We start from the raw sequence: 12,807 nt of genomic DNA on the forward strand, positions 1-12,807 counted from the left end.
CATCATGGGTATTCATTTCTGGAGCCAAATTTCCTCAGCCTTGCCTTCTGCCCAACGTAATTCTACCCATGCTTGAAGGTCCAGATTCATGAGACTTTCCTTGCATACTTTTTTTTTTTCTGGCATTGTTATTTCAATTTCTCATCTGATAGCTTTATTATATAAATGGAATCTACCTTTATTTAAAATGTTATGTAATCACATACAGCATAGCAAGCCAAGTAGCAACAATGTTTCACGTAGGCCAGAAATCCTAATTTCACCCACCAAAGGAATACAACAAGACCAGGGCTCTCTTTGAATAGGTGGGACCCCTATTCTATTGGAAACTATTTTGATTGCTTAGACCTTACCTACGTAACTGGAGCTATACAAGCCTCTAACACAGAGAGCAACTATATATATATATATATTTTTATATTGAGTCTTGAATCATTTATCTGACAGTCTTTCAATAAATGAATGTTGGATGAAAAAACATAACACAAGTAAGAAAAATTTTTGGAAAATAATTTACCAAAAGCAAAAAGCTCTTCCCCCTTAAGGTATTCATTACTTCACCTGGCAACAGTAACAGGACAGCCTTAAATGCTGAATAAAAGTAGGTTATGGCTTTCCAATTCCATTTTTAAGCAGTTGCTGCTACAGTCATGAAAATTGTTTACAGATTAATTGAAAGTTGATTCTGATAGTAACTTGGCTACGAGATGACATTACCTTTAAAATAAAACATCAACTCACCCACAATCCTGACGTAAAAGTGGTGAGAGCTGACTCTGGTCATGTTAAAAGGGATATTATCCTCATCAGGAAATTTGCAAAAATATCACAAATTCCAATGTTAGATTAAGGACCACAGTTCAAATATATTTATCCTGCCTACAGCCAATCTACTACACAAGAATTCATGCTCATATTAAAAATTAGAGTAATTCCTCACATTTTTTATTTGTAGACTCTCTTTGAGAAGGCATTATTTAGTACCTACTAGAAATTCAATTAAAATCAGTAAGCTCTGATTGAATATCTAGGTATCAGGTACTGTCCTAGCTCTAGGGAATAGTAAGCTTCCATTCCTAATGCAAAAGATTTTCACAGTCTAACCAGTAATACAATGGCAAACATTGTTGATGGCCTACCAACAGCCACTATTACTTTCCATGTTGTCTGAACAAAATTGTAGTTCTCTTAGAGATGTGCTCTGGGAAGGTGGGTTGCTCTCTCAGTTCCCAAGGGGGATAAACAGAGATTAAGCAAGCTACTCATGCATGTTTTGCCACAAAGATTGTTCTCTTCAACAAAAGGAGATATGTATGAGAGAACCACACCTTTCTGTCTTTGGATGCATTTGATAAGACAATGGGTTTCAAAGATGCAGTGATCATCCTGCAACATGAGTCAAAAGGCCCAGGGACTAAATGTTGACTTACCAAGGCCAGTGATGCAGAAAATGAGAAAGCCTGAATCCTTACAATGTGATTGGGCTCTAGCACTAAACCTAGAAATACTCCTCAACAGGCTAGCCATTATGTGAATTAGTTCAATGGCCCACTGTATAGCTCACTTTGATAAATTCATTAATCTATTAATTATCTTTTTTGAAATATAATTAACATAGAATGTTACACAGTTTCATAGTGATTTGATATATCTATACATTGTATTAGGCTCACCATAAGTGTAGTTACCATCTGTCACCATATAGTGCTATTAGAATACCACTGAGTGTATTCCTTATGCTGTACCTTTCAGCCCTGTGACTTATTCATCCATAGCTGGAAGCCTGTATCTCCCACTCCCCTTCCCCCATTTTGCCCATCCCCCCACCCTCTCTCCTCTGGCAACTATCAGTTTGTTCTCTGTATTTATGAGTCTGTTTCTGCTTTCTGTTTATTTGTTCATTTGTTATGTTTTTTAGATTCCACCCATAAGTGAAATCATATGGTGTTTGTCTTTCTCTGACTTATTTTACTTGGCATAATGTCCTCTAGGTCCATTCATGTTGTTGCCAATGGCAAGATCTCATTTTTTGTGGCTGAGTAAAATTCCATCATATGCATACACATATTCTTTATCCATTCATCTATTGATTGACACTTGCATTGCTTCCCTATCTCGGCTACTGTAAATAATGCTACAATAAACATAGGGGTGCGTCTCTATTTTCAAATTAGTGTTTTCATTTTTGGGGGGGCAAATACCCAGTAGTGGAATTACTGGATCTATGTTTTAATTTTTTGAGGACCCTCCATACTGTTTTCTGTAGTGGCTTCACCAGTTTGCATTCCCATCAACAGTGCACGAGGGTTCCTTTTTCTCCATGTCCTCACCAACACCTGTTGTTTCTTGTGTTTCTGATTTTAGCCATTCTGACAGGTGTGAGGTGATATCTCATTGTGTTTTTGACTTGCATTTCCCTGACAATTAGTGATGCTGAGCGTCTTTTCACGTGTCTATCTGTATAGGCTAATTGTAGATGCGTATCCTTTTCCTTGCAGCGGCGAGCATCCGGTAGACATACACATATTATGTATTGTATGTACATACTACGTAATACAATGGTGAGTACTATAGCAGATACACACACATAAAAAATGAAGAGGAGGAAGACATTTACACTGCTTTGGAGAGGCCATAGGGGACAGCTGTCATTGATGATACAAAGGGTAGGAGTTCAATAAGTAGACACAGGTGAAATGGAATTTTACACAAAAGAACCACAGGAGCAAAGGCATGGCAGGGTAAAGGTCCACAGTGTGCCTGGAGGCTGGTTCATAATCTGAAAGCTGACCAGAAGAGCCCGTTCATCTTCATATCCCTAGGGGCTAGCACAGCACCTGGTACAGAGTATCAATAATTTTGAGTAAGTGTCTCAGAATGAGAATTAAAAAGCAGGCTAGGGACAAACTGAGATAGGCCATGTGTGCCATGAAAAAGCAGCATAAGACATTTTACATAACTTTGGAAGACAGAAAATTAAGGTCCAAAAGTGATTGTTTAGATGTATTACTGCTAGATGAGGAAAGCTCACAAAGTCATGAACGGGTGGGAATATCTTTTCTGGCCCTGTTACTCATGTTCTCCCTTCTTGAGTGGGTTTCCTATACCAGCACTGCAGCCAACAGATGACAAGTAAGGAGTGAAAATGAAGAATACCAGCATTTATGCTGCTCTAAAATGATTAAGATCCTTACATGATCTGCCAGGGCATGCGATTTAACATTAACTTGTGGAGTTAAGACTTGAGGAGCCTTGACTTCATAGTGAAAATGGGTGTGTCTTATGTAATACTTTCACGCAGGAATTCAAATGATCGTCATTTGCTGAACCCCCACTCTGTGTTGCCTGTTGCTAGGCTGTGGTGTTTATAAAAGTGTACACCATGGTCTTGGTCCTTGAGCAGCCTGGAACCTATTTGAGGAGAGAACAAACACACCTGAGGTAAGCAACACTAATGTGGTATCCACCATGTCTACAGTGATGACTGGCACAGAGTATGTATGGGTGTGAAAGGAACTTGGAACAGAGTGATTTCTGAAGACTGAGACTTTATGAAGGGAAGTGGAACTTGAATTGGGTCCACTTGGAGTAGAGGATCAGACTGTAGATGATATGGTTACAGAGGTGTAGACTGAGTAAATTTATTGAAGACCATGTGTGCCAGGCAACCTGAGAATACTTCTCATTCAGATAAGGACAGACCATTTTCCCTGGCTCAATAAATATGTCCAATGGTAGCTCTGAACAATGTTTAAGCCATCTTCAGAGGATCTTCAGAAAAACCAGGGAAGTTGTTCATGGAATAGTATAAACCACTTAAAATTCTCAAAACACTGTACCCTTACTGAAATTGAAAACCTAAAGTTATTCAAAAGGTTTCAATCATATGTAAGACACTATTTTAAATCTCTGGTGTTATCAAAAGTGAGTCAGGGATATATCCTGCTATCTGGAAGTCCAGACTTTCATTAGAAAAGAAGAAAAAGATGTGTACTTATAAAACAAATCTGGAAGTCATATTTTAGAATAACAGGCCATAGAAAGTACTATAGGGTAAAGGAGAAAGAGTAAGAAATGTAAGAAGAGGGACATCTCAGTTCCAACGTAGGGAGGAGTTGGGGCAGGCTTTGTGGTAGAGACGACAGGATCTGAGGTAGGTTCTGAAGGGTAAAGAGATTCGGAGATTTGGGGGATGAGAGAATTAAGGTTCAAGGTTATTCCTGGTAGAGAAATAGCATAAGAGAAGAAAGTAAAAAATCATGTCTTTGTCAAAACATCTTTGGCACAGTAGATATTGCCAACAGTGTCACTGCTAACTTCTTGAGTCCAGACAGAGCTTTAACTATCTGACAAAATATTTCTTAAAGTGAAGGGTACTGATTTTTTTTAACTGCTAAAGTAAGAGTGACTCTTCATAGGCAACTTATTTTGAAAAATTAGACTGATTTGTTATAATGGAGAAATAAAACAAAAAACAAAAAAACCCAAAACCTTCAGAAGAAACTGAAGGAAAAAGCACAAGAGAAGATAGATGGATTGAAAACCGTAGGGATTTAAGCTGACTGACACTATTGAGCCGGAGGAAAGCCACTTATTTACACTTTCATTTTTTAAAAATCAGTAAAATGATATATTTGCATTAAATAGTCTCCAAGAATCCTCCAAATTCTGAAAAACTATGACTTGCTAGTCTTATAATTTTGCCTCACTAATCCTATGAAAATTCAGAATTCATATGTGTAGAGACAGAATTCTCAGATGACAAGGCAATAGGTGATTCCATGATGTGGCCATTCCAACTGATACCATGGTTTTCACAGGATAATATATAATTTGAAAAGGATGCTTAACTTTCTTTAAGTCATGAGGTAAAGTCAATCAGAGTTCAATGTGGTCTTCTATCTCTAAGCTTTTATAATGAGAAGGCTTTGTTAAAGAAATAGTACTTTTTAGCTATTTAGAATCTTCCAGCTATTCTCAACAGAGAAACTATTCTAAGAAGCGACATCTATCTACTGTGCAATTGGAACAATGGCCAGGTAGGAGGAGAGTCAGAATACAACTATTTCCTGATAGGCAAAATATTATTTTTTCTCAGTCCACTTCATTATAAAATCAGTTTATAATTCCTTTCAAATATAATTTTTTTCTATAGAATTCTTCATGACAAGTGAGTCACAGCTCAAGGTGGGTCCTTCATCTATAAAACTAGAGAAGACTAGATATCTTTTATGGTATTCTATTCTAACATATGCTATTATTAGTACAATTAGCAACAAAAATTGTATTGAGTCACTGTAGAGAATAAGAGAGGCAGTTTCAGTCATCACCCTTACTGATCAGCAATAATCACAATTACAACAATAAAAATTTATATTTTGAGTAATTTTAATGCCTTTATGACAAGGAGCTGAATATGTTTTGTACACATCAGGTCATTTGTCCTGTTTCTCCATTAATCCAGGTAATGCCACTTCCCACTATGAGGAAGGACGCCACATCCACTCATAGACACCGGCTAGGAGGGGACTAGGTGTGCTTGTTTCAAGTTAATACCAGATTCTCCTCCTTCTGACTAGGTAACAGGTGTTCTTCATAATTGATACACCATCTTTCTGAATCGATACTAGTTCCAAAAATACAAACTTTTCATGCCACCACTAGTTACATAATTTCATACATATACACACAAAATTTAAAAACTCTTGATCTTCACTGAGATTATGCGAAAGAATAACTTTCTGATATAAATACCATAAAATTAACTAGCTACAGAAAGAAAACTGATGAAACCATGAAAAATCCCACCTAGTAAGAGTTAATTTCGTTACATGCTGAAACCATAAACCTTCCTTACTCAAATACTTCATAAACCAGTCATTTGTGAACGATTAAACCATCATGCCATTCAGTATCCTGAAAAATAGGATAATGGAATGCTCTATCTCCCCAAAGTCTGCTTCACTGTAAACAGTCCATCCCTCCTTGCTGACTCCAAAAGCTGTATAAACATACTGCAATCAAATCCACCATAGCTCATAGAAATCCTTTCTTTAAGTAATCTACAAAATGCCAACCTAATACAAATACAAGAAAGAGGAGTTCTTACTAACACGACATTTTGTATTTACAGTATTCTGAACAGTGCTTAAACCTGCACGGGTTATAAAAGGCACCCTTCCCCACACTCCCCCCTGGCCCGGGCCGACAGCATGCATAGGCCTTTCGTTTACACCACACTGCAATAACATAAAGAAGGGTTTACTATTAATCCAGGTTTTACTACAAAGCGACCCGTTATTTCTCTGTCAAACACTGGCAAGAGTGCCAAGTGTCTGTCATCCAATTCAGGGGATTAAGTCTTCTTTTATAGTCTGATACTTGTACCAATTTATAAAAATACAGATATAGTTTCTTAGAGTTGGTCACAGTCTATATTTTGGCTTGGATTCAGGCAGCAGAGGTTGACCATGACAGCTGGCAGGAAACTGAGGGAGAATACATCCTCCGCCTCCCAGTCACCATGTCTCAGTTGCCATAGTGATTAATCCTTAATTGAATGCTGTCTTTGTACGTTTCTTTTCAGAAAACTTTAACTATACTTAAGTTGAAAACATGCAGTTGACTGAAAAAATGAGGCAGCACATCACAAACAGGTATAGCTAAATTCCGAGACATACTTCCATATATTAAAGGAACAAATTAGCTCTAATAAAGGTATTATCAGTTCTTTTGAATGCTTAAAGCATTTCTTTCTGGTCTGAGCTTAGACCTAAATCACACAGGTTTTTCCTCCTGTTATCAGACATCTCATCTTTTAAAATAAGCGGTCTTCAGACATGGTTCTAAAATATCTAAGTGCAATTTAAGGCAAAACTAGTTCTTATCTTAGATAGTTTGTATTCCTCAATAACAAAGGTATGCTTAGAAATTTATTATAGGAGAGACAGGTTTTCATTTGGGACATCTATAAAATGTCATATAAATAGAAATTAATTTATAAAAGTACAAACTGTCAGAAACCAAAGGCAACATGAAAAAGATAGTATATTTTAGGCCTCTTCTTAATATATTGTTGAATTTGAAAAGCATGTTCAGACCTCTTGTCATTTTGGCTATCAATAATTACACCGAAAGGACTGAGAAACTCTGAAGACCATAGTAGTTTATCAAGGATTGTGGTATACACTACTTCTCTTTTGTAACTTTTCCATTTAGTATATTCCTTTGCAATTTAGTTAAAAGCCCTTACTTAGATTCAACTACAGTATTCCTTTGAAAGTGAAATATTTGCATATGGTGGCCACTGTTAATCATGTTTTGCCTTCATACAAAGAAACAGGATTTGTTTTCTTTTTCTTAGGAAACGAGACAACGTATCTGCATCTGGCTGCAGACACACACACACACACACAGACCACACACACGTGCACACACACACAAACACACAGTCTTTTCAAACAGAAATAAAGATCTCTAATAAAACTGTGGTGACAGACAAGAAACACTCAGAAGAATTCTCAGTAATAAAGGTTCTGGATGTGAGCCCCAAGATGAAAGATACTGTACTGTAGGTGGGAGGTCTGGGGATTTCTGGAGACTTTAGAAGCAAGAGGTTTGCAGATAATTTCTGACACTATTGCTTTTACCCTGCTTTGTTTCCCTTTACCTTAGTTTATTCTCTTTTCTTTCCATAACTATTTTTAATTTTTTTCAGAACTGCAAATTCACTGATGCCACCCACCAACATACTACAAACTACAAAACCTCTCAGTGAGTGACATACAAATCTCCCTAATCGAAGATGATGGTATGTTTCACTAATTTACTCATTAAAGGTGTTGAAGTAATTTTGGCCAGATATGATGAAATCAGTGACTGTGAACATTTTTTTTTTGTAAAAATTCTGAGATGGCCTTGAAATGTTGAGCATGCATGAGTGGGAGAAGGGCAGAGAGAGAGGGAGACACAGAATTCAAAGCAGGCTCAGGCTCTGAGCTGTCAGCACAGAGCCCAACTAGAGGCTCAAACTTCCATGAAGTTGAGGAACCATGAGATCATGACCCGAGATGAAGTCAGACAGTTACCCAACTAAGCCACCCAGGCACCCCTCTTGTTTTCCTTTTAAAGGGAGTCCAAAGCCCCAGATATGCTAATATCACCCATTTAAAAAATTTATAATTAAATATGGTTGTATACAATTATTTATGGATTATTTTTCTTCATTGATCCCCACCTTCCAGGGGTATTAGAGACCTGATATTAGTCTTATCTAGTGGTAATAATAACAATACTTATTATTCATTGAGTGCTTACTTTGTGTCGGGTACTGTTGATAGGATTTTTACCTCAGTTAGTCTTCACAACAATTTTCTGAGGTAAGAAGTATAATTATTTGTATTTTAAACACAAAGAGAGGCACAGAGACATTAAGTCCCTTTCTCATGGTCACACGGGAAGTATACGGGAGAGCTAGAATTTAAACTCTGACATTCTGAGTAGAGTACAGTGCATGCCATAGGCTAGTTGTAGCTATTAAAATTCCTTCTGCCACCGGAAGAGTACAGAGTTCAATAAATTGAAAAGGAAACTCATATTATATGAGTTCTTTATTACCAATTAAACTAAAATGAGGAAAGCATGAGAATATCTCAGGGGTTGTAGTTTTATGTAAAAAATACAGTAGGTTTAGTTTTTGAGGTTGGTGAAAGACTACGATCATAAACATGTATGAGCACTATCTATTTTGAAAACTCTGATTTTCTTATAATAAGTAAGACTTTTCTTTCTGAATGCTAAGTTCATATACTGTCCCCAGGTAATTTTTGCCTATAGGTAGTATATTACAACTTTCAAGAAAGTACAGCCATATTGTTAACCTGATGTATTAAATTGTAGAGGCAAAATCTGAGGGACTAAATCTTACTCTGTTGGAATTTTACTGTATCAAGTATTGATTTAGAGAGGCTGGCCACTGAAATGAGCATGCTTGTACAGATTGTTCTTGGCCTGCTAGCATTGGTGGCATGGGGTTGGACCTCCTGCTTAGTGGCTTTAAAACTTCCCTGAATATTTTATACTCACTATGATTTAGTCATTAAACAACATATTTCTTCATACTCCCTGAAGGTTTACTAAGTTGGTCTGTGTGTGATGGGGACACATACACCCTCAAAGGGCATATTAGGAATCCTAGGGAATGAATATTCCAATTTGTTTCTCTGTAGGAAATGTGCCTCACTCTGAAAATCAATGTGAAGAGGCACAGTTCCTGATGTGACTGTGCTGTCTACCTATAGAATTTGGGGGCTAAAAAGATTCAGAACTACTGGTATTAAGGGCAAAGTGTATTTCTAGTATTCTTATTTTTACGACTTTCCTTAAGAAGTTTCCAAAGGGATGTTTTATTGCTTTTATATCTAGGGGGTTGCTTCTCAGGTCCACTTTGGAAAGAATCATATGAGGCTGCAAATTTCTCCTCTGAGAAATATTTAAATAAACTAACAACCACTTTCCAATTAAATTATTTCATTGACATCTACTACAGGGTTTGCTAAATTATGTGACATTTTCACATTAAAATTTATTTGTTTGGATAAGGGCATAATTTTAAAAAAAGGGGGCTATGGTTAAAAAATAACCCTAATAAAAATCAGCTGTCTATTTAAGAAATTCTGACAGGCTCTAATACAGCCAGTTTCTGGCAAACACAGCATATTGCTGACTAGCTTTTTTTTCAGATAGTTCCTACAAGAAATGCCCTCTACAGTGTTGGTTGAGAAGTGGTATATTCCTAGATCAAATGAGAATATAAAAAAGCAGCATAATGGGTCCTGAAACTATACCTTCGTGCATTGCATTGTCCCTTTGGAGTACAATAAAAAATGCTAAAAGCACAGCCTTCCAAATCCTGTTATTACATTTACTCTGAACAGACAACTGGCTGTTCACTAGAACATTCAATGTCCCCATTTAAAATTCCAGGTGACAAATTTCCTCAAATTAAGTGCTAGGAAGAGAGCTCTCCTCCCTAGAAGAGCCAGTATTTTCTTCCCCCCTTTTCCTTAAGGACAACTATTTAGCTCAGTGTTTCTCAGCAGGGTGTTATGGCATTTTGAGCAGAACAATTCTTGGCATGTGGGATGGCCCTCCCGCTTTCACAACAGCCATTTAGTATCCCTGGCCTTCAGACATTAATGCCAGTCGGGCACTCAGTCACTGTGACCACCCAAAGTGCCCAAACACATTTCCAAATGCAGTAGTTGAAAAAACACTAAATGGATTGCTTACTTTCTTTGTTTTGTCTACCAAGAAACTCGATCAAATTTGTCATTTTCAAAAAAAAAAATCTAGGTAAAAACATTATGTCCTATATATCTGCATTCTAATTTTCTTTTAGTCCTAAACTTCCAGTTTAATTTATATTTTCCTTGGTTCTGAACTCATTTTGTATTCTGATCTTATTGTTAAGACAATCCAAATTCTTCGTGGAACCAGAGGAACAATAAATAAAGACAGCTTGAAGGTTCATGGGCATTTCCCCCCGGCTTCCTTCTTAAAACTAACTAGAAACAAAGTATGTATCCTTGTAATACATAGTACCGACTTTTAACTCCTACACATAAAGTGGTAGAAAAACTAATCCTCAGCTCTTAGAAATAAAGAACAATAAGCCAAAGAGAAGAAAATATTTTTCAAACATTTGATGAAAGTGATTATGTGTAAATAAAATACATATATATAAAGCCTTATTTTTATATAACAGCAATTTGAATGAGAAAATCATATAGAAAGTATTTATTACTTATAACATTATATGAATCGTTTTGCTAAAAATATAAATTCTACATGAAGCTAGTTTTAGTGTGTGTGCCTTTATGTGGGGTGAAATATTTTGAATGGCATCTTACTATACACTTCCCGTTTTCTACATGAGAAGTGGTTTTGGTTCTGATTTAACTGCATGATCCCCTCAGATTTCTCATTTTTTAGCAAACTTTTATTGAGGGGAACTATTAAGCAATTCAACATTATTAGGCATTTAGATATAGATTTGCCATTTATTTATTTATTTGTTTATTTACATCTTTTTAAATGTTTATTTATTTTTGAGAGAGAGAGAGACTGAGTACAAGCAGGGGAGGGGCAGAGAGAGAGGGAGACACAGAATCCAAAGCAGGCTCCAGGCTCTGAACTGTCAGCACAGAGACTGACATGGTACTTGATTGAACCCACGAACTGGGAGATCATGACCTGAGCCAAAGTTTGAGGCTTAACCAACTGAGTCACCCAGGTACCCCTAGATTTGCCTTTTAATATAAAACATTTTTAGTGACTACAGTGCTCCAAATGGTGTTCCGTTTTTTATACTTTTTCGTATGTCACTTACAGCTACTTTGAAGGGAGTATTTAGAGAAGATCCTAATAACTAATTTCTATGAAAATGACATTAAATACTAAAGATGTCTGTACCCTATGTTCTCTTACCTTAGAAGTACAAACAGCTATGTTAGCAGGAAGCTGGGAAAACTGCTTCAATTCAAACACATCACGTGCTGCCCATCGGCTCATGTGATTTTCAGCTTTGCTTGATCCGATCACATTCTGGTTTGAGTGAATATAAGCCACTTCCTGAACGCCATCTAGGAGGCAAATGATGTTTATTAAGTGATATCTCATTGTGAAGCAATATAGTTGCACATATATTTTAAAAATTATCAGCAATACCACTAAACAGAGGTTATGGCTTGTTTTATTTTTAATCCTCAAGAAAACAGAGTCAGTATGTTAACATTACAATATTCTTTTAAAAAATTTGAAAAGAGAAAGAGTTCTAATATATTGGTCTACGTTAACTTGGAAATGACTTTCCATTCTCAACTATATGAGAACTTCTGAGATTAGGTAAAAACCTTTAGATTTAAACCTGAAATAAAGGGTTTTGGTAAAGAGGAAAGTCATGTGAAGGGTCATCTCTATGGATTTGTGGCTTCAGTTGATGTAAAAACTTTTTTACTAATTTAAACAGCAATTGTTTCAACACCAATTGCTAGCCTCATCTATGTGTTCCTTTAAACGTGTACTTGATTACAGCAATCGAGTGGGAGCATGAGGTTTGTGACCAGGGAGTTTCGTTTGGTTGGCTTTGTTGAGTTTTACTGTTTGTATTTTGTCTTTTTTGTACACATGCCCAGAGAATGTCAAGATTGGAAGCTTTTTAGGAAATGAAAAAAACTAACTTCCAGCTTTTATCTGAAAGAAGTTTAAAAAATGGCTACATTTTTTATTGCTTTGCTTCTAGGTACCTATAACTTACTTTTAAATTGTGGTCATAAAAGAGAAGGCTAGAACTGAGGTCTGTAAAAGCTCCGCAAACATCCCTGGCAATGAACCTCAGTTATGACCTTCAACACTTGTGCTGTTTCAGTCCTGAACCTCTCTCAACCCAAATGGACAATCATGAGAAAACAAGATGTTGTTAAATAAGGTAACTAAAAGGGCAACTACGATAAAATTCTCCCTAAATTTCAAAACACCAGGTAGCATGTATGGCAACAGTTTAAAACCTCCAGAAGGATTCAAGGATTCTTCTAGTAGAACATTTACTCTGATTTCTTAATTCTGATGACGTTTTATGCATTATTCAAAATAGGATTAGTTCCACACTACTGACATCTTCTACATAGTAAAAAAAACAAAAAACAAAACTCAGCTGATCTTTTACAGAACAGTTTATGCAATAATTCCTCAAATCTAAATCTAATTGTAGCATACACACCAAAAGATAGTCCAGTAGGGTATCAAAAA

At 36.4% G+C, this 12,807-nt stretch overlaps 1 protein-coding gene across 5 annotated transcripts in view; it reads right to left on the reverse strand.

Annotated features, from left to right (window-relative positions):
* The window catches only part of ERCC6L2 (ERCC excision repair 6 like 2), a 131,360-nt gene that overhangs the window by 21,723 nt on the left and 96,830 nt on the right, over positions 1–12,807 (reverse strand). For all 5 annotated transcript variants that reach the window (XM_039245689.1, XM_039245687.1, XM_039245688.1 and 2 more), the window contains one exon: positions 11,488–11,642. In XM_039245689.1, coding sequence (XP_039101620.1) covers positions 11,488–11,642 — 155 coding nt within the window. The remainder of the gene's footprint in view (positions 1–11,487; positions 11,643–12,807) is intronic.

The sequence above is a fragment of the Hyaena hyaena genome, unplaced genomic scaffold, assembly GCF_003009895.1.
Source record: "Hyaena hyaena isolate Hyena2069 unplaced genomic scaffold, ASM300989v1 scaffold_269, whole genome shotgun sequence".
Taxonomy (NCBI): domain Eukaryota; kingdom Metazoa; phylum Chordata; class Mammalia; order Carnivora; family Hyaenidae; genus Hyaena; species Hyaena hyaena.